At 32.5% G+C, this 27,075-nt stretch overlaps 1 protein-coding gene across 2 annotated transcripts; it reads left to right on the forward strand.

The window, feature by feature from the left end:
• Positions 1-326: 326 nt before the first annotated feature.
• LOC114337190 (uncharacterized) lies at positions 327-26,592 on the forward strand. 2 transcript variants are annotated; one of them, XM_028287600.2, is made up of 3 exons: positions 327-547; positions 6,736-7,035; positions 26,165-26,592. In XM_028287600.2, the coding sequence occupies exons 2-3, from the start codon at positions 6,780-6,782 to the stop codon at positions 26,572-26,574; spliced, it is 666 nt and encodes a 221-aa protein (XP_028143401.1). In that variant the 5' UTR covers positions 327-547; positions 6,736-6,779; the 3' UTR covers positions 26,575-26,592. The 2 variants fall into 2 exon arrangements, with proteins under 2 accessions (XP_028143401.1, XP_050513629.1); XM_050657672.1 differs by lacking the exon at positions 327-547 and adding an exon at positions 1,591-1,759.
• Positions 26,593-27,075: the final 483 nt, after the last annotated feature.

Raw genomic sequence — 27,075 nt, forward strand, 5'->3', positions numbered from 1 at the left:
TCCAATAAGTGAGAACGTTTTAGTTTAAATATAAGCTATTTGCCTAAGAAAAGAAAGCATTTCGGACGCATGTTCGTAAAAAGCCATAAATGTAAATACAGTTATAACAACGTAAACAAATTCCAAAGTGAAAGCCGGATACACCCTACCGAAAATCCCACCGAGAAAATCGGTCAATACCAAAGGTAAAACACGTTGACCCACAGTTACTGTATCAATATTCCGAATTTGTACCTTCAAATTAAAGACATTCATTCAGACGATGAAAAAATGTAAATGAAAGAGAGATGTGCCCACTACAAGTGAAATTAACTTTGCAATTCCGGGGAATCCAGTTCACGAGCCACTCGATTCTGTTCTTGGTGTGCAGTGATCAGTGTCAAGGTGAAGAACGGACTTCATTTAAAGTGAAAACTTAATGGTGAACGAATCTAAATAAAAGTTATAGAATTTTATGCATCGAGCGTACTTTGCTACATAAGGAATTGAAGAAGAAAAGTGCTAGAATAATGCCTTATCGGGCTGGAGTGCGTACTATCTAAAAAAGGTAAATTGCTGAAAAGTATTCAAGCTTTATTAATATTTTTTATTTAACTATTAACGTTATTAGAAGGGATAGTTATACACGAGTTTTTTTAAATTTTCATCAAGAGCATCACATAAAATATGTTGGATTTTTCTTTATAGGATAGTTTTTAATAATACGCTTTACAATTTTTGACATATCACGAGTATGACACTCACTCCTAAGCTCTTTACTTAACAGGTTTTAATTTTCTATGCCCTATTCTTATTTTATATATTATGATCTCCTTCTTCTTCTTCTTCTTTTCGTAGTATTACAACCCGGATTCGGTCATAGTTGACTGCACAGCTCGCTTTCATCTCAAACGGGCGTTCATAATAATTGAGTCAGTGGATAGCCCCGTCTGACCAAATGTTATGTCTCCATCGAATTCGTGGGGGTCCTAAGAGTCTTCTTCCTGTAGTAGTTTTCTCCCAGATTAACTTGGTAATCTTAGTCTACATCTTGGTCTACATCTGCATGAACTCAGTATTTGTTATCATTCGGTTCTGGTTAGTATTCTGGTCGTGACAGGGACCAAAGATCTTTCTCTTAAAACATCTAACATTTCTTTCCATTGCTTTTGTCAGCGTTCACATCTCACATCCATGTATGGGCATCCTTTTTTATATTGTCCTGATTTTTGATCTTTGTATTAAGCTCTTGGATATAATATTGTTATGAAGGCTATACATGCTTATGGTTGCTGCCTGAATTATCCCTTTTATCTCTTTGTAATATAGGAAACTATCCACTCTTTCAAAGTTATATGGGTCTATTGTTACATTTTGCCCTATTCTATCTCGTTTCTTTTATCGGTTAATGCACATATATTTGGATTTCTCTTCATTGACATTTATTAAAAGTTTTCTTTTTACATTGGTCAGAGTGTTATCCACAATGTCAATGTCATCTGAGTATGCTAGTTGCATTTTTGGCCCATTTACTGTTAGTAGTTCTGTTCTAATTTGTGCTATTCTTCCTACTTTCTCCAGGGTTATATTCAAAATGTGTTAAGGATCAGTGTCAAGATGAAGAACTGACTTCATTTAAAGTGAAAACTTAATGGTGAACGAATCTAAATAAAAGTTATAGAATTTTATGCATCGAGCGTACTTTGCTACATAAGGAATTGAAGAAGAAAAGTGCTAGAATAATGCCTTATCGGGCTGGAGTGCGTACTATCTAAAAAAGGTAAATTGCTGAACAGTTAATATTTTTTATTTAACTAGAAACGTTATTAGGATGGATAGCTATACAAGAGTTTTTAACGATTTTCTTCAAGAGCATCACACAAAATATCTTGGATTTTTCTTTATAGGATAGTTTTTAATAATATGCTTTACAATTTTTGACATCACAAGTATGACATTCACTCCTGATCTCTTTACTTAACAAGTGTTAATTTTCTATGTCCTATTCTCATTTTGTATATTATGATGTCCTTCTTCTTCTTCTTCTCGTACTATTACAACCCGGACTCAGTCTTGGTTGACTGCACAACTCGCTTTCATCTCAAACGGTCGTTCATGATAGTTGAGTCAGTGGATAGCCCCATTTTTCGTCAATTTGACCATATGTTATGTCTCCATCGAATTCGTGGGCGTCCTAAAAGTCTTCTCCCTGTCAGGGCTTCCTTCCAACTTAACTTGGTAATCTTAGACGTTGAAATTTAATGTCTTGGTCTACATCGCTAGCTCTATACACCTGTTTGACTTAAGCATTTGTTTCAATCGGTGCTGGTTAGTATTCGGGTCGTGATAGGGACGAAAGATATTTCTCTTAAAACATCCAAGTTTTCTTTCCATTGCTTTTGTCAGCGTCCAAATCTTACGCCCATACATGAACACCGATCTCGTAACACATAGTCCCTATTTTATATTATCCTGATTTTTGATCTTTGTGTTAAGCTCTTGGATATAATATTGTTATGAAGGCTATACATGCTTTTGGTTGCTGCCTGAATTATCCCTTTTATCTCTTTGTAATATGGGCAACTATTCACTCTTTTAAAGTTATATGGGTCTATTGTTACATTTTGCCCTATTCTATCTCGTTTCTTTTATCGGCTAATGCACATAGATTTGGGTTTCTCTTCATTGACATTTATTAAAAGTTTTCTTTACATTGGTGAGGGTGTTTCCCATAATGTCAGTGTCATCTGCGTATGCTAGTTGCATTTTTGGCCCATTTAATATTAGTAGTTCTGTTTTAATTTGTGCTATTCTTCCTACTTTCTCCAGGGTTATATTCAAAAGGTGTCAAGGATCAGTGTCAAGGTGAAGGACGGACTTCATTAAAAGTGAAAACTTAATGGTGAAAGAATCTAAATAAAAGTTATAGAATTTTATGGGTCGAGCGTACTTTGCTAAATAAGGAATTAAAGAAGAAAAGTGCCAGCATAATGCATTATCGGGCTGGAGTGCGTACTATCTAAAAAAAGGAAATTGCTGAAAAATTTTCAAGCTTTATTGATATTTTTTTATTTAACTAGAAACGTTATTTGGAGGGACAGTTATACAAAAATTTTTTACAATTTTCGTCAAGAGCATCACACAAAATATCTTGTGATTTTTCTTTATAGGATAGTTTTTAATTACAAATTTTGACATATCACGAGTATGACACTCACTTTTGAGTTCTTTAGTTGACAGGTGTTAGTTTTCTATGTCCTATTCTCATTTTGCCAAGTCGGTTGTTCAATTGTCCTTCCTCTAAGCCTTTTGAACCTCATTGTTTTTTTACCCTTCCATCGATGTTTTTTTGTCTTTCTGTATTCTGCCCATGTCTGTCTATTGTCATCCATAAGAGTATTTTTTAGGAAGTGTATTGTTTTCCATTCATGTTATATGTTATCCATTCCATATTGTACCTTCTGTCCCATACATTCTCGAAATTCTTTCGTTATCTTAAGGTCTTCGCCTTATTACATTAATTTTCGTGACTTCTTTATTCCTCTGCTTGTAAATATCTCCTGTAAAAATGCTCCATATTTAAAGAAGGCTTCATTTTTTTAATAAAAATACATAAAATAACACTCTGTAAAAGATCTGCTATTATTCATTATAGTAGGGGAGGAAAGTGTGCTAAATTTACAGTAACTCGAGCGTTATGGGGACCTATTGGGTTGTGAAGAGTAGGACCTAACACCAAAAAAATTTAAGTTAAGTTTTCCATAAAGCGGGAGACCTTCCATTTTTTAATTTAATTTTCCATTTCCAACAATCGTTTTTTCCGATTATAGCGCCATCTATCCCTAATTCGAGAAAATGTCTCGAATAAAAGTTACTTATTTTTACGTAAGGAATCCAAATCTGCAATAAAAAATGGGGGCTAATACTAAACATTTTAAAGTGACGCCCCACCCCACTTCCGTGGGGGATCGTGTTTGGTGTCATTCGATAGATTTTTCAAAAATATTGAATACTTGTATTTTCCAGTTTTTCGATCTGATGTTCATTTCGCGAAATATCGCGGGGTTCGTACTTAAAATTTTAAATTTACCCCCACCCCTCTCCGTGGGAAGTCGTGTATGGTAACATTTGATAGATTTTTAAAAAATATTGAAAACGTATTTTTTAGTTTTTCGATCTTACGTTTATTTCGCGAAATATTCGCTTTTTTTGAAACTTTGTGACTCACCCATTTCCTTACGCCCCGCTTAAATCGTCAGTTTTTCGAAATATACACTGTTTTGCATGTACTTAACTTACCTTCTTAATCTGATGATTTTGAGTTTTTCTAAGGATAGATTTTTTTCGGACCCCCTTAACGAGCTCTCCTGTATTAAGAGCCAATATATGGTAGATGTACATTTAGAGGGTACAGGGTTTCTCCCCATGTGATAATCTGACGCGCTCGAGTAACTGCAAAAATCCCTTCTTGGGCTCCCTTACCATTAGTTATTTGAATTTAAATCCAGTGCCCATAAATTTAATTAATGTAATTATTGTACAGTATTATTATGCATAATATTTAATATTTTATTAAAACTGTAAATAATTTTAAATAAAATCTGTTTAATCGTTACATGAACAATATAATTGATGTTTATAATAAATAATATGGTTAAGAAACCACTATGATCATTATCAATTATGTAGCACACGAATACCTAGGCAATTTAGCTATTTAATTTTTGGTTTTACTGCTAACACCAAAATGTCGGGTCCTTTTAGTAGAATCAACAAATTAGGAAACCTATTATCAAAATGTGAACACGCAATGCCATCATTATAGTAATACATCACATTTTGTATAAATACACCATTTTTACTGTTTATAGTAAATTCTTTAAATGCATAGTTAGAAATTTTTGTGACTATTAAGCCAAATTATCAATAAATTAAGACAGCTTAAATGAAAAGGTTCATTAGTTATTGCATACCAAAAGGTAAACATGAGGTTTTCTTAAGGTCTTAAGATGTGTGTTCCTCCGGCATTTCATCAAATTAATTTCATTTTAGTTCATTTAATTTCAAAGATGCCGATTAATTGAGTTGAGTTGCGTGTGTGATAACCTTATTTTCCACGGAAACAATTAAAATAATATTAAGTAGAACGACGGTCAATAATGGTAAAAAAAGGCGTGCTTTGTTTATATCTGGTAAGGGTTTGTTATTCTAGCGAGGGTGTGACCGCACAGGTTGCCCGCTGTGACTCTAATGAACTAGACCACAAACACTAATTTCTCACTATGTGGTTCTACCATATGGCCAGACAGGCGACAATTTATCAACGAAAACTTTTCGTTTGTAAATTCGCAAAGTCTGTGTGTTAGTTCGTTGCCGCTCCTGCAGTACTTAGAGCAGATTTATTGATGGATTCTTATGTAGTTTTGTCTTCTAAATCCAAATCTGAAAACGGTATTTCGATATCTCTAACCGTCTTCGAGATAATCGACCTTAAAGTCTAAAATGTGACTACACAATCCTTTTATTTTCTGCCGACACACTAAACGTCAGCTGAAATCGTTGCTAGTAATCATTTTTTAATCTGAATTTGTTAAGCAAAGCATAGGTTATTTACATTTGAGTTTGACACTTCGGGGATGTCAAACTAAATTTTAAATTAAGTATTAATAAAATATCAGTGACATTTGATAGTGAATTTAATTATTATATAAAATAAATAAGATGTCCAAAAATACAATTTGAGTATATTTTGAAAGCAATAATTTATTAACAACATATACGAGTGTACGGCCTCCCCTTTAATGGGAGTACTTAATCTAATGATAAATTGACTGTTTCATTTGTTATGAAATGAAAATTGTTATTATAGTCGGCAAATAAACTTAAACGCCTATGAATCCTAAAATTTTAGATTGTCTTTCTAAAACAGTTTTAATTTAATCTATCTAATGTTTGATTAAAAATTCTTATTGATAAAATCGGCATCACCTCGCTAAAAACTCTCATAAGGACTGCATTGCCTATGTTCCCTATACTGTAAAGTCAAGGTGGAACGGACTATAGTAGGTAATTTTTTTTGGCCAATTTTGCCAAAATTGGCAAAATGACTAATTATTTAGTAATTATTAACTATTTAGTAATTATTTTTTTTTGTCAACGTTCGTTTCAATTTATGTTTTGACTTAATTTGATTGAAAATGAATCGTACCGCATGGGAAAAGTTATAGCGGACGGACTATACATTAAAACGCATGCATTGGGCACGGGAAACACTATGTGTTTATGGCTTTGTTTTTACAAATAAAAACTTAATTTTTAGCAATGCAAATAATCAAAACCGATAGAATTTGACTTGAACTTTCAAATGCAGTAAGCAGAATTGCTATTTTATTTTTTAGTCAAAAATTATTCGGGTTCAAAAATTGCACTTTTTCGATTTTTTTTAAGTTCAACTGCGTTTATCTCGAAAACTATGCATCCTACGAAAAAACTTGTAAGACCATTTTTTGCTGAAATACAAAAAAATGTTTTGTTTTGCGAAAAATCGCTATTATGTAATTCCTCCAGTTTTTTGTTTATAACAAACTTATCGACATCCGGATCAACTGTTACTCAAAAAATTCGTGTTCTACGGGTCAAAATAAAAAACTTGTGTAAGTCCATCTGAATTAAGGAGGCCGTTGTACCCCCCGTGGCGATAGGACTATTTGGCTATAAAACGATTATATATTTTATTGATTTCCTTGTTTGTTTTAGATTATGAGTCGTACGAGAAATAATATGACAATCAAGATACCGAGATGGAATTATCTTTAATCCTTGGGATAGTCTCTATCATACTACCTCATTTTACGTCAGCTGCAAGCAATTTTTCAACAGAGCAAATAAATAGTATAGAAGATACAACCCAGACTCCTTTGAAAGCATACTTAACTAATGGAGAGATCATTTTACTTCCAAAATCAGAATTTCCACCGAAAAATGAAATATTATTGTATAAAGTAGTTCGCAAGTTGCGAGATCTTTGGAACAACGGAGATGAAAATACTGTCACTGGTAAGTAACATTTATTTTTCTGCTGCTTGTAGGACATCTTCTTCTTTTTCTTAAAGTGCCTATCCGTTCCGGATGTTGGCGATCATCATGGCTATCTTGACTTTGTTTACCGCAGCGCGGAACAGTTCAGTGGTAGTCGTGTTATACCACTTTCGTAAATTTTGAAGCCAGGAAATGCGTCTTGTTCCCGGTCCTCTTTTATCATTTACCTTCTCTTGGAGAATCAGTTGGAGAATAACGTTCTTGATTTCTCATTACATGTAATATATATTCTAATTTTTTTGTTTTGATGGTTATGAGAATTTCACACTCTTTTCCCATTCTAAGCATTAGTAATTCGGTCAACACAGGATATACGTAAGATGCGCCTATAACACCACATTTCGAAAGCTTCGAGCAGATTTATAGATGCAGCAGTTAGTGTCCACGCTTCCATTCCGTAGAGCAGAACTGTGAATATGTAGCATAAAACACCTGCATAAAATTCGTGTTCTCGAAAATGATCGATGTCCAAATTGTGATAAAAAAGATGATTTAGATCATATTTTTTTTGAATGCCAAAAATATAAGAATGAAACAGATCGATTTATTCAGCAGCTACATAGACTTAAGTTACCAGCTCCGTTTAATATCCTTAGTATCTTAGCCAATGGACAAGAGAGTATGTATAATGCGTTGGTGATGTTTCTGTCAAGTACCAAAATAGTTTTGTAGTGTCAAGTATTTAAAGTATATATGTGTGTACATGTGTATGTATGTATATAGAGAAAATATGGTGAGCAACTTATACAGTCCATAGCAAGGCGGCTTTCGAATTGAGTAGGGAGCCGCGGAAGATAAAAACAAAGAGAAAAACTTGCTATGGAACTTTGAGGACCTCACCGTCTTGTTTATTATTATTTCTATTTTATTATTCTTATCTTATTGTTATTGTTATTAAATTTTTGCAGATCGTTTTTGAACACACCTATGATGTTGAAAGGAGGTTATAATTAGCTTACCTTAGCTTAGTACCATCTCTTTATTTCAGTACATAAATTACCTCTCAACAGCTATTGAACTAATTTTTCTTCGTTATTGATATTTTATGGACTTACGGTCTTTAAATATTTAATCTTCTTGATATAGTAGTCATGTTGTGACTGGCTGATTGACATAAAGTCCATCCATGCCATTAAAACAAAAAAAAAACAAAAAATATGTAGCATTTCAACAGGCGGTATTTTGTTTTTAATGACGGTATTTTGTTTTTGTAGTACATGGTCCTGTTTATTGTATCATCCCAGCTCTTGTGATGTTGATGTCCAGCTGTCATACTGCCTCTTTGGGGGTCTTCCCAGTGGACTTTTTGTATTAGGTTTATGATTTTTTTGCCCATTTTGCGAACCTTACTGGGTCCGTTCTGTCAACATAACTTCTCCATTTACGGCGTTGTGCTTGTGTCCAGAGACACATGATCATAGATATAATAGGGAGTTTTTGTTGCTACGTAACGTAACGCATCTCCGTATACGTAAAGCAACTAACGTGTCGTAGAGGATGAACGTTAAAATAGGTAGTTTTTGTAACTGCCTTAACGCAACGTAAAGCAAATCGTAAAGCCTTTTTTGAATTCCGTTGACATTAAAAAAATAAAACAATGTTCACAAAATTAGTATGGTTTAGTTAGACCCAAACCCAGACATCCAAAGTGAAAGTTATCCTCCAACACCAAATTGTTCTATATGGTCCACATAATGTTCAGAAAAAAGTCACACCATTTTGAGCGTCGGGTTTGGGGGGGAGAGGGGGGAGAAATCTGCAAATTCGTAGTTTAATACGTTTTTCGTCAATATTTCTAAAACTAAGCGGTTTAGCATGAACAACCCTCTACACAAAATTGTTCTACATTAAAGTTGAAATAAAAAAGGCCCTATGCATAACCCTTCTAAAATGAATGGTTCCAAAGTTACGGAGGTAGTATAGTATAATTGGTCCAAAAAAGGCCTAACCCAGACATCCAAAGTAAAAGTTTTCCTTCAACACCAAATTGTTCTATATGGTCCACATATTGTTCAGTAAAAAGTTACACCATTTTGAGCGTCCGGTTTGGGGGGGAGATGGAGGAGAAGTCGGTAAATTAGTAGTTTTTTTTAAGTTTTTCGTCAATATTTCTAAAACTTTGCTTTAGCGTAAGGAATGTTCTATAGAAAAATGTTCTACATAAAATTTAAAACAAAAAAGATTCTATGCATAATTTTTATAAAATCAACGGTTCCAGAGTTACGGAGGGTGAAAAGTGGAGGTTTTCGATACTTTTTATATATACCGATTTCTCCCCCTTCTCCCCCCAAACCCGACGCTCAAAATGGTGTGACTTTTTTCTGAACATTATGTGGACCATATGGAACAATTTGGTGTTGGAGGATAACTTTCACTTTGGATGTCTGGGTTGTTGTTATAGTTATATCATAAATATTGCCCAAAAAATATAAAAAGTATCGAAAACCTCGACTTTTCACCCTCCGTAACTCTGGAACCGTTGACTTTATAACAATTATGTATAGAACATTTTTTGTTTTAAATTTCATGTAGAACATTTTTGTATATAAAATTGTTTACGCTAAAGCATATTTTTAGAAATATTGACGAAAAACGTAAAAAAAACTACTAATTTACCGGCTTCTCTCCCATCTCCCTCTCAAACCGGACGCTCAAAATGGTGTAACTTTTTACTGAACAATATGTGGACCATATAGAACATTTTGGTGTTATACGAAAACTTTTACTTTGGATGTTTGGGTTAGGCCTTTTTTGGACCAGTTATACTATACTACCTCCGTAACTTTGGAACCATTCATTTTAGAAAGATTATGCATAGGGCCTTTTTTATTTCAAATTTAATGTAGAACAACTTTGTATAGAAGGTTGTTTATGCTAAACCGCATGGTTTTAGAAATATTGGCGAAAAACTTAAAAAACTACGAATTTACCGATTTCTCCCCCTCTCCCCCCAAACCCGACGCTCAAAATGGTGTGACTTTTTTCTGGACATTGTGTGGACCATATAGAACAATTTGGTGTTGAAGGATAACTTTCACTTTGGATGTCTGGGTTATGCCATCTTTTGGATCAAATATACTATACTAAATATACAATTAATATACAAATGTAAAAAAGATAAATGAATGATGAAATTGTATGGTTTTTATTGCTTCTATTTAAATATAAAAATATTATTTTTCCTTAGGTTAAAATTTTTTTATGTTTGTTTATACCTACTTTTTAGTTATAAATTACATCAGAATTCCAGTATAATGTAAACAGTTTGGTCATATTTATTTGAAAATTTTACTGAAATTAGGTCATTTGTTTATCTAGTTATTAATTGTGGTGATCACTGTACTTCATAAATTAATACAAGATTTGTTTGTTTTGCTTTATTAATAGACAACTTAAAAACAATAAAATTTTAAATATATTATGAAGTTCCAATTTCCAATTTCAAACACAGAATAATTTAACTCAAATAGACTAAATAACCAATATAACCTTAAAATGTTTATAAACGGGTAGTACGCTGATGAAATGTTCATTTTTGGTAGGTAATCGGGCAAGATCCTCGTGTGCATTCGGTGACTTTCGTCTCGATAGGGATGCGTTCTCACGTACGTATTAGAGCGTTACTTTAGATAATACGTATCGAGCTACGGGAGTTCAGCCATTAATGCGCAAGCGTATATGTCAAAAAGATGCGTTACGTTTACGTATTTGTGTGCACAAAAACTCCCTAATAACACAATAGATTAGGCCAGGTCCGAAAAATAGCGTAACGCGGAGCAGTTCGAGTCGGTGGTATATCTATCTCTCTCTACCGGCGCTTAGCCAGATAGCTAGCCAGATCTATTGTTGACATATCTCTGGACATGATACGATCTCATATTCTTCTTCTTCTTCTTCTTTTTGTGTTAACACGACTGTCTGTTTTTCAATGTACCTGCAGTAAGTTCGTAATGATCGTCTTCCTATTGGGGAACCGACTCTCTGCGTTCTTACTACTCTATTTGTTGTCATTCGGCTTATGTTGTCATTCCATTCTACTTTCTATTTTTCACCAACTTATTAATGTTTTAAACATTGCATCTCCGTCGTATATCTGCACTTCTAGCTCTATCCCATAGTATCTTACCATCGATTTTTAGAAGGGTTTTCATCTCTGCTGTTTCTAGCAATCTTTTTGTCCTTTCTCTATCAGGTCGTGTTTCTTCCGTGTATGTCATTATTAGTCTAATGACTGTTTTGTAAATTCTGATTTTCACTTCTTTTTCGATATTTTTATTTCTCCATATTGTTTCATTCAGGCAACCTGCGCCTCTGTTTGCTTTATTCACCTGATCTTCCACTTTTGTTTCAAGCTTTCCGTAGCTAGATAGTGTGCTCCCTAGGTGTTTAAACTCATCACTTGTTCTATTATCTGACACTCCAGCTCTAATTTACACCTTATTAGATTTGCTGTTATAACCATGCATTTAGTCTTTTTTGGGGAAATTAACATGTTAAATTTTGTAGCGGTTATATTAAATTGGTGCAGCATACGTTGTAAATCATCTTCATTTTGAGATATTAGTATTGCCTCGTTTGCATAGCAGATTATTTTAAGTTGCTTTTCTCCCATTTGGTACCCTTTTTTGTTCGTACTTTTTATTATTTCATCCATGATAAGTGTACGGGAACACTGGAACAGTGGAAGTTTTAATTGTGGAACAGATTACACGTTTCGAACGTCAGACTACGAAAACGTCCCATGTATTTTGTCGGACAGAACTTCCAATTGATTTGTTACCCATTCATTAAACTTTCATGCAAAAATAAGACTGCTATTTACCACCAATATAAATCCTGTCATTTGACATGTTCTACGTGTCGGACTTATTAAAATGCCCAACATATCTGTCGGACAAACCTTTTTTCGTATATTATATAAAGTTTGTTATTGAATAAACTTAAAAATAACCTGCTAGTTTTCACAATAATGAACTTGTCAGCATGACACGTTCCATAATTAAAATCAAGTTCCACAATTAAAACTTCCCCTGTTCCAATGTTCTCATACATCAAAATTTGTCCAACTAGACACCGTTAAGCTATTAATAAATTTTCAGCTTGCTATTAATCAACTTTTTTTGGTACGCGGAATCCAGGCCTATAACTATTATTTAACATGCAATACAATTTATTTATTTAACGACAAAACAAATTTAACAAAATTACATACATTTAAGTTTCTGTAAAGTGAAAAGTTCATGTTCTTTCAATTAAACTGAATTTTCTTTATTAAATAATGTGTTCCACTCTATTTATACTGCATGCAACAATAATAACATCAATTATTATTATAGTTCGACCGCTATACCTTTTCCAATGCGTTACGATTCATTTTCAAACAAATTAAGTCAAAACATAAACTAAAACGAACGTCGATGTGTATATGTTACAGTTCAAGTTGATTATCCAGTTGGAGTTGACTCCAACTAGTTGGAGTCGACTCAAACGGCTGGTTTCAGTAAAAGTTGATTATAAATATAAAATGAAGATTTATATTCAACATTTACTAGTAAAAGTAGACTCCAACTAGGAAAAGTATACTCTTCCCAATGCCATTTAGTAAAAGTTGATTCTGATTCACACAAACAGCCGATTCTAGGAATTAAATGTTACTGAATATGTTCAAATTAGTCTAGGCTGTATCGTCGCCCCCGTTGGGTAAATTACTCCGATTCTAATTTTTTGCACAAACTTACTCAAAAAGAGGTCCTTATAACAAATCTACTGGGTGCCAGGCAGTACCTTGATCGATACATTGTTTAAATAATTTTTTTAGACAAATTCACAAAAATAATTTTTTCACTTCAAACAATTTTTTTTTAGATCATTTGGGTTAGTCTGAGCAAAAAAAGGTATTTTGTGATTTTTCTCTAAAATTGATTGTTGTCGAGTTATACGCGATTTAAAATTTGAAAAATGCGAAAATAGACATTTTCAAGGCTTAATAACTCGGTTAAAATCCATTATTATGAAAGTCAGAAAGTGACCAAATCAAAGTTTATAGCCCCCTCTACAAGATCCAGCAGAAATTTTTGTCACTACATATTTTATTACTAAGCTTTATCTTTAATTGTTAACAATGAGCGATAAGCGCGTATTAGGCGACCGTCAATGGTGAGTGCTAAAGAAATGCACCATTCCGGCCGTCCAATGGTGAATCTCACTCGCACTCACATTGACGGCCGCCTCAATACACGCTTAGCGCTCATTGTTGATAGTTAAAAATAATATCTTCTTAATGAAATAATGACAAAAATTTCTTGAGGATCTTATAGAGGTAGCTTTAATTTTGGATTTTTTTTTAGTTTCTGACTTTCATAATATATAATATCGTATGGCATTTTTGCCTTTCGGACAGTTCCGGCGCCAATTACATCTTTAACCATGTTTCAAGCAACTAGTGTCGATGTACACTAGCCCAGGGGGACCGACGGCTTAACGTGCTCTCCGAGGCACGGTGAGACGGCTCGTGTCATTATTGGAAATGAAAATGGTTTGTCTTTGGCAGGACCGCAAATAATGATATGTACCACCAGTGGTACATGTACCACAGATTGAGAACCGCTGCTTTACATAATATGAGATAGAGTAGATATACTCCTATATACTACACATATCGGCGTACGTTTAACTTTACGTTTTGACTTAATTTGTTTGAAAATGAATCGTGACGCATGGGAAAAGTTATAGCGGATGAACAATAACAACCATTTTCTCTATAATACGATACAGTGGCCCACTTATAGTCCAGAGAAATAAGATTTTTGTCGGGACACTTGAGCAGCCAGGTTGCAAATGGACTTTTTGGGTACTATATACCTAATACATTATAAATACAAAAATGCCCGTCACAGTTCGGACGAGAATTTTAGTTATTAACAAATAAGCGTCAAAAATGGCAGTTTTTTCGTTTGAATCGCTACAGGTAAAAATAAAGTTACTAAATATCTTATTTATAGTATTTTTCTTTTGGTAAACGAGCAAAGGTTTAAGATGGCAGTTTTTGAATTTTAGTCCGATCATGTGTTGCTTCGCTAATTGCAAAATAAAACTAACATTTCGAAAATAAAAAATTTGCTATAACTTTTACGAAAATGAACTTAAGACTTTTATGTTGCATGAAAAGTTGAGACAACCAGTACATATCATGCACAAAAAATTTCAAGACGATTCGTCAATTGGTTTAAATTTTATTCAATTTGTTTGTTCCAAATAGCTTTTTTGCAATGTTAATGTTCAGAAAATAATAATGATACAGCAATTTTGTGGAAACGACATGAAAGAATAACACTTATATTTTCACAGGGTTTAATAAAATCCATATAAAGTCATTTTTATCATTCCGAAAATATTTTATTAAAGTAGAGTCAGTTTTGGCTTAAAAACAATTTGAATAGCTTTGTTAATATTGACTGTAGAGTAAATCTACTTTGGGATTTCAAAAGCTGGTATTTTTATACGAATTTTCAAAAAAAAAACCTTTTCTCCTAGTTTTTTTGTGGTCAAAGTTAGCCACTTTTATTATTTAATTCAGTTACTTCTATATTATACATATTATAATTCTCCTGTAACAGTGTTAGTTACCATACTTCTCCGAAACGGCTTGACCGATTTTTATGAAATTTTACACTTATATCCTGTAGGACTGATAATAGGTTTTAATCTATTTTTCATACCCATAAATTATAAGGGGGGTTGCCCCCCTGACAAAATTGTTTTTTATTTTTTTGGACAAAATTGTCCACCTTCATTTTATATGGTGTAGAATTAAAACATACATACATCCCTTAATTTTCACTCTTCTATCACCAACCCATATTTTTTAATAGCCGTATATATATTTACATCTATAAAATTCTCCTGTAACAGTGTTAGTTCCATACTCCTCCGAGACCGTTTGACCAATTTTTATGAAATTATATATGTATATTCGGAAGGTCTTAGAATCGGTCGTAATCTATTTTTCATTTCCCTGAATGATAAGGGAGTTTCCCCTAACATTTTGTAATATTAGTTGGGGATATGTGTACATAACGTACTCTACAAGACTACCAATACATACGAATTAAAAAAATGATGATCAAAATCCATCAACAAGCTCCGGAGATATTAATTGCAGCATATGTTTGAAGAATCAATTTCATTTTTTGTGTGCATGGATTTTAATAATTCCCCTTCACCGACCACGAATCGATTTCGGTGGGACGTAATTTTAAACCTTTATTAACCACTTTGTTAAAGGTTGAAGTTTACTGAAACTTCTACACATAAACTATATACCTTGAACTTTAAAATAGCGCTAGCTAGGTTGCTTAATTGTTATAAACAAAAAAAAAAGTAGCTGTGAATTAAATAAAAAAAAAGTGGCCAACTTTGATCGCAATTAACTTAAACGAAAAGATTTTTTTTTAATTCGTGCAAAAATACCAGCTTTTCAAATCCCAAAGTAGTTTTAGTCTAGAGTCAATACCAACAAAGTTATTCAAATTGTTTATAAGCCAAAAATGACTACTTTAGTTAAATGTTTTGGGAATGATAAAAATGACTTTTAATGTTTTTTTAAATACTTTGAAAACATAACTATTCTTCTTTTACGTGGTTTCCACAGAATTTCTTTATCATTATTATTTTCTGAACAATAACATTGCAAAAAAGCTCTTTGGGATAAACAAATTAAATAAAATTTAAACTAATTAAATCGACGAATCGTCTTAAAAATTTTTGTGCATTATATGAACTGTTTCACTCAACTTTTCATGCAATGTAAAAGTCTTAAGGTCATTTTTGCAAAAGTTATAGCAAATTTTTATTTTTGAAATTTTAGTTTTATTTTGAAATTTCCGAAGCAACAAATGATCGGACTAAAATTCAAAAACTGCCATTTTAAACATTTGCTCATCTACTAAAAGAAGGATACTATAAATAAGATATTTAATTACTCTATTTTCACCTGTGGCGATTTAAACGAAAAAACTGCCATTATTGACCCTTACTTGTTAATAACTAAAATTCTCGTCCGAACTGTGACGGGCATTTTTGTATTTATAATGTATTAGATATTTTATATAGTACCCAAAAAACGCATTTGCAACCTGGCTGCTCAAGTGTCCCGAACATGGTATATTTTTGCCTTATTTCCCTGGCGTAGTAGAATTTTCCTCTGGGGGGATTGGCTTGGGCAGCGAAATTTTTTTGTATTGTTTGTGAAAAAAAAATTTACATTTTCCTACTGTTCTTTATATTTCTATACGCTCTGGGAGGGGTTGTAACTCCCAAACCCCCCCTGGGTGCGCCACTGACACGATAAGTAGTAGAATTTTATGTTTTGCAAGATTAATTTAGATTTTTATTAAATGAGTTTAGACATGGTCCTTGGGCCAACCGTTTAAAAATAGCTATTTGTATAACAACGGAGAAAAGTGCTACTTTCCTCCCTAGAATGAAGTTTACTGCCCGAGGCGTAGCGGAGGGCAGAAATCATTCAAGGTAGGAAAAGGCACTTTACTCCCATGTTATACATATGATTTTTCCACCTTCCTCAAATAACAAGTCATTTTTTTCATTTTTAAATCATTTATTTATGTACCTAACTAACAATATTTATTAGATAACTGAAACTAACAAGGAGGTACAATATAACTGTCAAATATAAGTCAAATTATTAATGTAAACATTGTTAAATCAAAATAGCAATTTACTATTTTTTGCCATTCTGCAAAATATAAATATAATACTTCTTCTTATTCTCGTTGTTCTTATGCCCTATAAGAGCGTCGGACTTTGGTATCACCTATCCATCTTTTACCCATTTCTTCCCCACCTTCCGGTTGCCTGCCATTTCCTTCATCTGTTGTACTATTTCCCCTCTCTTTGTCCCGACTTCCTCGATTTGTTCCATCCACCCCTTTCTAGGTCTGCCCCTTCTTCTTTTCACCTGTCTTTTAACATCTGTCTACTCCTTTACTAGTTTGTTCTCGTTCATTCTAATTATATGTCCAAACCAATTCAGTTTTCTTTTTTGAATTTTTTTCTCTATTGGTTCCTGACTTAGCACGTTTCTGAAGTTTTCGTTCCTTCCCCTGTCCATCTTCGTCTTTCCAGCTATTTTTCTCAGCTGCTTCATTTCTGCTGCAGAAGTGAAGCTGGGGAGGTATCTCGGGATACATCCTGTTTCAGATTGAAATCAGTCTTAATTTAACTGACAATGTCATACAATGTTGCAAAATAATGTATAGATACTTACGTAATAGATAATAGAATATTATATAGGGCGTCAATAAGTTATTTCATCACTGACATACCATGACGTCACTTTTACTTTTACTACCTAGGGAAGAAAAGTACGACTTTGCTCCCTACAATCAGGTCAGGAAATGTATACTTTCGATAGAGGTAGGTGGAAAAAATTATTATCTCCCTCATGAGATTTTTTTTGTTCAGTTATTTATGTCGAATCGGACAACTTTCCTATTTCGGAACATTTTCGGTTTGTGTCCGACAACTGACAACTGACAACCTTTAAAAATTTGTCGGACAATATTATCAGTAAATTTTAAGCATTTTTATCAAGCAATCCTGCAAAAGAAATAATAATTTATGGCTCCATAGTGCGTCCCCTTTTTTTAACCATTGCGTTCTACCAGTCTTCATATACAAAGCAGAAAACCTTAACTCTCACAAAAACATCATATGAAGAATTGAGGACACAACGAAAGATGGACAGATCAATGCTTGGAATAAGCTTAAGAAATAGAGTAAGAAACGAGGAAGTTCGTAGACAAACCGAAGAGGAAGATATTATCGAACGAACGTATACAAGGCCAAAATCGAGATAGGCGGGACCTGTTGCAAGAATTAAAGACGAGAGATGGACAAAAAAATTGCTGGTGGAGACCATGGGCAGACAAGCGAAACCGAGGAAGACCCAAAAGCGATGGACAGACGACCTCAAAACTCTGAGATTTGCGGTCTGATTACAGTAAAGCTTTCTAATTATTATTTTCAGATCTTGGTTGTTCATTCCTGCTTCTTTTAATATTTGCATCATTTTGGCGTGATATACTCGATCAAACTCTTTCTCGTAATCAACTAGACATGCATGTGTGTTAGTCCAGGGCGCATCTGTTTGAGATGGACGTTGAGAGGTAACTCAAATTTTTTTGCAGAAATTGCTTGAAAATAACTAAAATAATAATATTTGAGTTATCCTCCCACTCAAAATGGTCCGGAACATTGTTTAAATAATCAAAATGTCAAAATATGAAGGAAAAATTCGATTTTTTTATTGGCTTTTTGATTATAACTTTAAAACTATTCATTTCTGAGAAAAGTTTCACTGACATAAAAGTTGCATAATTAAATTTCCTACAATATAGAATTGGTTACAAATTTAAAAAGTCGTCACCCTTGTTGCAAAATAGCAATAATTGCGAAAAAAAACTATACAAAAACAACTATTCGCATTTTGCGTTTTTCAACCATTTATGCTACACTTGGGACCTTTATATTTTACCCAGAAAAACTTTATGATATAGTAAAACAACACTGTAAATTTCATTAAGATCGGTTTAATAGATTTTGCAAAATAAATTTTGAAATCCAGCTTTCACAAAAAAAATTCATTTTTTTTTAATGTTGCAGGACTGAAAATAAAGCAGATAGCAAGTTGAATTTTTTTTGCTAATAGAAGTGTACTGTACCTTTCATTATCAATTTGCAAAATTAAAATCGATTAATTACCACGGCGTCAGGAAATTTTTTAAATAAACATTAATTTTTGGTGCTACGCGCAGGACAGCGGTGTTCGATTCACACAAGTTGATTTCCACCAAAATTTCTTCCAATATTTATCTAATATATTATTTTCTTACTATATATTTTGTTGTATTTTATTAATATTTTAATTCCACAAAAATCAAACTAATTTTATTATTGTTTGTGAAATATTGTTTAAACAATTGCATATGTTTAAAAATAATAAACTTTTATTCTCTAAGTTAAAATATATGAACAAAGAAAGTTTTTGCTAAAAAAAGTGTTATTTCAAAGGATAGAGTATGTGTTTTTATTTTGCAATAAACAAATTTATTTATTTATATCGAAATGTAATAAAAATTAAAATGTATCAATCATTATCAAAGGTCATTGGAATGTCCAATCAGAGCAAACTATCCGCTGTCCTGCGCGTAGCACCAATAATTAATGTTTATTTAAAAAAATTCCTGACGCCGTGGTGGTTAAGGCTATGGGTACATAATTCGCAAGTATTTTTCGTGTATCCCTACTTTTTCTGTCTTTACACGGCAAATTACGTGTAGTAAAATTCACACTGCTATGGATATGTAAACATTACTAGAATGTCATTCTACTTGAAAATGTCATCATTAATTTAAAGAGATGGGTTTTGAATGTTCTTGGATAACTGTTATTTTTATAATTGCAAATTATTAATTCAGTTAATAAATGTGATAATTTTTTCACTAACCATATATTCAGTGATTGTAATAATTTATTTGTACAACAAAGACTAATACTCAATCGAGAAAAGAGGAAAAGTGTTAAAGTGATTTTTTAATAATATATTTTTATGGAACGCTTACAATTTTGAACAATTTTAACAACAAAATACTTGGATCGCAGAATATATTATCCTGATGTATTCTCTGCTTGGATCTTCCACAAATAATACACAATAAATAACTTTTTATTAAGTTCACGTCTTAAATCAATTATTTATCAAATACACAATATATCAATAATATTTAATCAATAACTCAACATATTCCCGATGCAATGTCAAATATTTAAAATTGTCACTGATTGTCAGTGTCTGACTGACAATATTCGTCGCCTTAGTACTATAACTTGATAACTCCAAAATTGACGTTTTTGAGATAACTAGTTCACAAGATGTATTTTATTTGCCTCTATATTGTGTAAAAACTTGATAACTAGCTTTAAACGGGTTAAGTAATTATTTACGATTGACGAAAGTTGATAAAACTCAAATGCCGCTAATATTCAGTGCTAAAACTTGACAAGATAAGTTATCAAGCTATTTTTTAATAGAAATAATCGTGAATACGACATACACTGAATGCTATAACTAGATAACTCGAGGTATCTAGTTTTAGCACGTGTTTCTCTGAAACCATTGAACTTACCACATAATTGCTATCTGTTAATTCGGTTCATTTTAATGCAAGAATTCGAGAATTGTTAGCAGATCTGGCAACCCCCATGGCAGGGGCTAAAAGTTCACTTATATGCGACTTAGCACAACATGCGGCATTACCAAATGTTAACATTATGGTAGTGCTAAAAGTTGATAACTTTAATTTTTCATGTTTTTTCCATATTGGAAAACAAATTTACACCATATTCCTAAATAGATCAGTTGCCAAAAAGTTAAGGAACAGTATTTTAGAGCCGCAGAGTGAATTCCGTATTTACCAACATCATGGGAGCAGCACAAATATCTTTAAAATCTTTAAACTCGTTTATCTCAAAACTACTAATTTCGAGTTATCAAGTTATAGTATTAAGGCGACGATTATGCTGACAATATTATATTCGGCTGAGTGTGTTGTAAGACAAAGATAGATTTGGAAAATATTACCACGGCATTGTGTTCATTTTTTTCGAATCCTGAAAAAATTAATAAATATTTTTAAAAAATTTAAACGCAGAATGAAAGACTAAATTATTACCGAGGGCCGAAAGTCGCTTAGAATAAATATAAAGTTTATTTTGAATGATATATTTGAAATTAAAAGTCACACTAAATTTTCTCTTAGTTTTCACCCCTGTAACTTATTAAAATAAACATTATAGAAGTTCTCAGGGACTTTCGGCCCTCGCTAATAATGTAATCTTTCATTCTGCGTTTAAATTTTTCAAAAATACTTATTAGTTTTCTCAGGATACGAAAAAAATGAATCCCTATTTGAATAGCATTGCAGCCGAAAATACGTACCGATCCTCTTAATCGATTTTAGTTTTGAAAATTGCAAATGAAAGGTATAGTAAACTTCTATAAGCAAAAAAAAATTCAACTTGCTCTCTGCTTTATTTTCAGTCTTGTAAAATTTTGAAAAAATGAATTTTTTTTGCGAAAGCTGGATTGCAAAATTTATTTTGAAAATCTATTGAACTGATCGTAATGAAATTTACAGTATTGTTTTACTGTATCATAAAGTTTTTCTAGGTGAAATATGAAGGTCCTAAGTGTAGCATAAATGACTGAAAAACCTAAAATGCGAATACTTGTTTTTGTATGTTTTTTTCGCAATTATTGCTATTTTGCAACAAGGGTGACTATTTTTTAAATTTTTAACTAATTCTATATTGTAGGAAATTTAATTACGCAACTTTTAGGCTATTGATTATGTATTTTAGAAAGGAACTACAACGTTAACGGGGTTTTATTGTTTCATATAGTCGATGGACATCTAAATATTAAAAAACGCGGAGTGTTACCATTTAAAGGGGTGCGTTTTTGGGAAAGGGGTGAATTAGTCCCTAGCACAGGGCGAATTAGGGTGAGTTCTATGCACTTTTGGTACAAACACGTCTGCAGAAAAATTGTTTCAGGTTAAATTTACTATTGAAATATCACACCTTAAAGTCAAAAATATTTTTTTTTACAAAAATATATTCAAATGAAATGTCAGAAAAAAACACGAAAGATAGCAATTTTGTTTTTTGTCCCATAACTTTCTTCCACGGGGATATAGGTATAGGCATTTCTTCACAGGAAACAAACTTCCATCCTTCCTATATAATATGACGTTTAGTAGAAGTCTCTGTGATTTATAGCTTCCACAATATTATTTTTCAAAATTTGCCGCTCACGGCAATTTTGGGCCATATTCCTTGTTAATTCGCAAACGTTGTTCTGTAACTTTTTTCTACGTAGCTTTAGGTATATACAATGTTACATTTAGTAGGAAGAAAAGTCAATTACCTTTAAAATGGTCTATTGTAGAAGGCTGTTTGACTATTTTTAAGCAAGATATGGTTTTTCAAAATTTTATACTTTTAATGATTTTTTATATATTTTACGATTAATTTTAAATTTCTTAATATAACTTTTTTATTGTATATTTAGGTATATACATTGTGCAATAAAAAAGAAAGCTTATTTTCTTTACTTTAAAATGGTGTAATGTAAAAAATACTGGGACTATTTTTAAACAAGATATGCTTTTTCAAATTGTTACATATACACATGCAATAGGTCCCATTAAGTTGGAACCATATGGAACTATTTATTGTTAATTTTATAAAAAAAATTATTTTTTATAAAATGCTCTGCATAGTCTAAATCTGCAATCATCAGATATAAAATTTTATCAATAGTGTACGAGGTATGTTAAAATATATGAATTTCGCTCAAGAGTAAAGTACCTTTATATTTCACAATATCGAAAAGTGTTATTAAGAAAAGTTATTTGGAATTAAAAAGTATGTTATAATATGCAATTATGTCCTTCTAATTGAAAAAATAAAAATTTTAAAATTTTTCTCAAATTTCGGATACTCTTGGATATCCTACGGATATCTTGTTTAAAAAGAGTCCTAGAATTTTTGCCATACACCATTTTAAAGTAAAGAAAATAAGCTTTTTTATTCCACAATGTATAGAACTAAATGTACAAGACAAAAAGTCATAATGAGAAAGTTAAAAAATAATCATAAAAAATTTCAAAAATCATTAAAAGTATAAAATCTTGAAAAAGCATAACTTGCTTAATAATAGTCGTACAACCTTATAAAATAGACCAATTTAAAGGCAATTGACTTCTCTGTTTACTAAATGTACCATTGTCTATACCTAGAGATTCGTATAAAAAAGTTACAGAACAATGTTTGCGAAATACTGGGGAAATGTCCCAAAAATGCTGTGAGCGGCGAACTTTGAAAAATACTACTTCGGAAACTATAAATCCTAGAGACTTCTACCTAACGGCATTTTAAATAGAAAGGATGAAGGTTATTTTTTACTCAAGCAATGCCTATACCTATATCCCTTTGGAAAAAAGTTATGGGGCAAAAAACAAAATTGCTATCTTTCGTGACTTTTTCTTGCTTTTCTTTTGAATATATTTTTGTAAAATAAATTATTCTTGACTTTAGAATATGATATTTCGATAGTAAATTTAACCTGAAACAACTTTCCTGTAGACGTGTTTGTACCAAAAGTGCATAGACCATACCCTAATTAGCCCTGTACCTAGGGACTAATTCACCCCTTTCTCAAAAACGCACCCATTTAAATGGTAGCACTCCGCGGTTTTTTCAAATTTAGATGTCCATTGACCACATGCGACAATAAAATCTCGTTAACGTTGTAGTTCCTTTTAGCTCTCTTATTTTGAACATAATCAATAGCCTTTAGACTTTTACTGAAAACAAAGCCTCTCTTATAAAAACTGCATTCATGAATCAGAACTGGGACCTGCATAGGGATTACGTACACTCGATACGCATCGTATCCGCCATGTTTTCCCGTAAGGCGCTATGGGAAAACATGGCGGATACGATGCGTATCGAGTGTACGTAATCCGGGGCCTGATTCTAATTCATTTCGATGCCGCCATTTTATTTCGAATCCGCCATGACAGTCGCAACTTATAGCGATTCTTATTCATTTCGATATTAGTTCCAACTGGGGATATTAACGTTATCATTTTGACACTGCTCAGAATTTGGGTTTGTCCTCCTGTTTATTAGATTTATTGGCTATGCAACCACCGCAACATTTGTTGATAGTCTGGGCAAATTATCGAAAAAATGTCATTTTGGTAGAAGTTATTTACCAGCTATTTGATTGCTAAAATCGAATCTTAAGATTGCATATATTAGATATATGGGGTATGACAAGTCCGCAGAAAGTATTTTATTTTATTTATAAACAAATTAGAACCGCTAAATCTTCTTTTTGTCAATTAGTGCTCTGTAACTCCTAAGATGTTTCCTTTAAACCAAAAACACTCAAATAAAAATTCAGTTAGTTAGTTAGAAAAAAGTTATTTTTTTTTCGATTTCCTTCAACAAAAATTTTACTCGGAAAATCCGAGTTTTTCCAAAAAATTCTGCAATTTTCAATTAAAATTTTAGGAAAGTAATTATTTATCAATAGAGAGCGGAATATATGCAAAGTGCATATAGATGCATATATTGCATATTTTCAGACAACAAACACAACATTGCATATTTAAGCTAAACACGATTTATTTTGCATATTTTAAAAATAAATTATATAAAAGTTTAAAATTTTCCTCTCTTAGTTGGAATTCTATAACTTCGATATGAACGAGCTCGTTATTTATCTATCTATCGCTCATCTGGACTTTCCCATTACTACCTGAATTTAACAATTATGGGTGTTCCCAGAAAAATATTATTTTATTAGCGTAGCAAGTCGTAGGTACCTACCTGCTTTTAAGGGTCTAATAATTATTTTGTCAGTTTCCGGCCAACATTTGTTTAAAGTAAACGTTATATCGTATTTAGTGTTTTTGAAGTGATTGGTATATATTAAATTTAAATATGTCTACCATTCAAAAAAGTGCTTGGATAAAGTGTTTTCCCGAGTTAAAGCTAAGTGGAGACAAAGTATTTTGCAAGGCCTGTTCCAAAATCGTAAGTTACATTCATTTTCACATTTCATTTTTTAAATGAGGAACTGACAAACAAAAGCATCATGTCCCACAAAAGAAATTTTTCTGGAAAGAGTGTTTTTATTCGACAAATTCGCTTTTACTTCTGTAAAGACGGACATAGAGAGAAGCATCAAAATACAAAAATCCATCAAATTGTAGACAATTCCGCTTTTGTTCTTCAGCTTAAGTAACGTACTTTGTTCTTTAAGTAACGTACAAATTGCTAAAGAACTTATGTTCATAAAAGTTAATTTTAGTTTTTTACCAGATCTAATAAAGTCATTAGAACAAAGGAATTTACAATTAAGTGATTCGGTTAATCTTGTTAACACTTTATCTGCTCATTGTCAAAAAATTCCCGGAAATTCCCGGGATTACAATTAGAAATAAATTAAAAAATGTTTTAGAAAAAAATGAGGGCTTCGATTGTTTGAGAAAAGTTGTACGTATTTTTGAAGGCAACTTTTCTGAAGATCTTACGACTTAATATATTGTTTTATTTTTGAGTATTTTTAATATGCATTTGCATATTTAGACAAATTTAGAAAAAATACCTGCATATTTGTAGTAAAAGTAATGCATATATATGCGCATATTTTGGTAAGGTTGTGTTGCATATATTCCGCTCTCTATTTATCAATAATTAAATAAATTGGTGACATGAAAGATGTTTTATAGTAGATTATAAATCAGTAGGCCGGCGACAATCTAACCAATAGTATTAGCAATAATTAAAATGTTAATTAAAAAATTATGATACACCAGAATAACTATGATTTTCGTATAAAAAAGCAGTACATATACCTATTCAACGTACTTTACAGAATTGAAATTTGACTATTTGAGCGGTCTCAGGAATGTTATAAAGAAACAATTTTTTGGCTTATAAACAAATGGAACCCCTCAGAAAATATCAGATTAAATTAAATTAAGTTAACGCTGTTGAAAAGGACACGGCATCTTCTTCTAAGAAAAAACAAATACAGAATTAAGTTGTTCCAGGTATAACCGGACAAATTTGACCGGCATTTGCGACAGAGTTATAAACAACAGGATTTTAATCTTTGAACCATTACCTTTTTATTCTGGTCCTCTTTGTACATACAAATTTTCATATCTTCAAGACACTCATAACAAAAAAGATTTATGTCACCAAGTTATTTAATTATTGATAAATAATTACTTCTCTAAAATTTTAATTGAAAATTAAAGATTTTGTTTGGAAAACCCGAATTTTCCGAGGAAAATTTCGGCCGAAGGAAATCGAAAAAAAATATCTATGTGCAGAATTAAATTACAGTGAATTTTATGTGAGTGTTTTTGGTTGAACGTTAAAATTTTGTGGTATCACAATTATAACAATTATTTATTTATTACAGGTCGTTGTATCCAACTTGCGAAGAGAATCAGAGCATTGATACCAGCCGCAGTATTCGCCATGGGTGTAATAGTTACGTTACTAGGATTCCTCACCATGTTTTCCTTGAAATCCATAGGAATGCTCGCCCTATTACTTCTAATAAACGTCAGCGGGGCAGTAGCTAAGACCACCGCCTTCTTGGCCTACAAAGGTAAAGAGCATCATCGGCCATCGACTGTGCATTTCCACGTCCACAAGGATGACGACTTCCATGGTGGATATCCTCATATCGGTCACAGCAGTCCTGACGTTGACTGGGACAGGAAGTCGAGGATTAATCAGGAGTTAATGGAACTAGATCGTTTAGAGTCATATAATTTGTATAATAAGTTATTGAAGGATCTTGCTTTAAAAAATTATAAAATATAACACAAAATTAAAGGTGAAGCTTTTTATATATAAACAACCTCTTAAATATATAAAGAATATTACTATATTTTATATTACTACTATTACTAAAGCAAGCAAGCAAGCATAGTGATTTAACCCAGCCTGAGAGACTTGCTCACCCCTAGAGAATGACATTCGGGTGATACAATTCATTGGGGCGAGGAGGATTAACTCCCGTAAACAGGAATCACTCCACCCCGCTTCAATGCTCTAGACCATCCACTTACCCCCCGATAGCACTCTGATGCGCTATAGGGGCTGTCAATCAGCAAAGTGCTTATCATATGGGAGTCTTGGGTACACGGACTCCCATATGAAATCCTACCCCGATCAATGCAGGCCAGCGTGAGGCGCTCTATTCCCGCTATCTCTAGTGACTTATCTTCGATCTGTTTTGCTTGCTCGGGCGCCGAGTCCCCGCTCTGGGTTATGTCCAGTTCGGTGACTCGGCGCTCGAGGATGTGGGCCCCTCATGCCCGT

This window comes from Diabrotica virgifera, chromosome 8 (genome assembly GCF_917563875.1).
Source record: "Diabrotica virgifera virgifera chromosome 8, PGI_DIABVI_V3a".
Lineage (NCBI taxonomy): Eukaryota > Metazoa > Arthropoda > Insecta > Coleoptera > Chrysomelidae > Diabrotica > Diabrotica virgifera.

Excerpts from the sequence above, each read along its gene's own strand:
- LOC114337190 (XM_028287600.2), top strand. The coding sequence starts at position 6,780 with ATGGAATTATCTTTAATCCTTGGGATAGTCTCTATCATACTACCTCAT. Across the intron at positions 7,036-26,164 it reads AGATGAAAATACTGTCACTG|GTCGTTGTATCCAACTTGCG; the intron begins GTAAGTAACATT and ends TATTTATTACAG.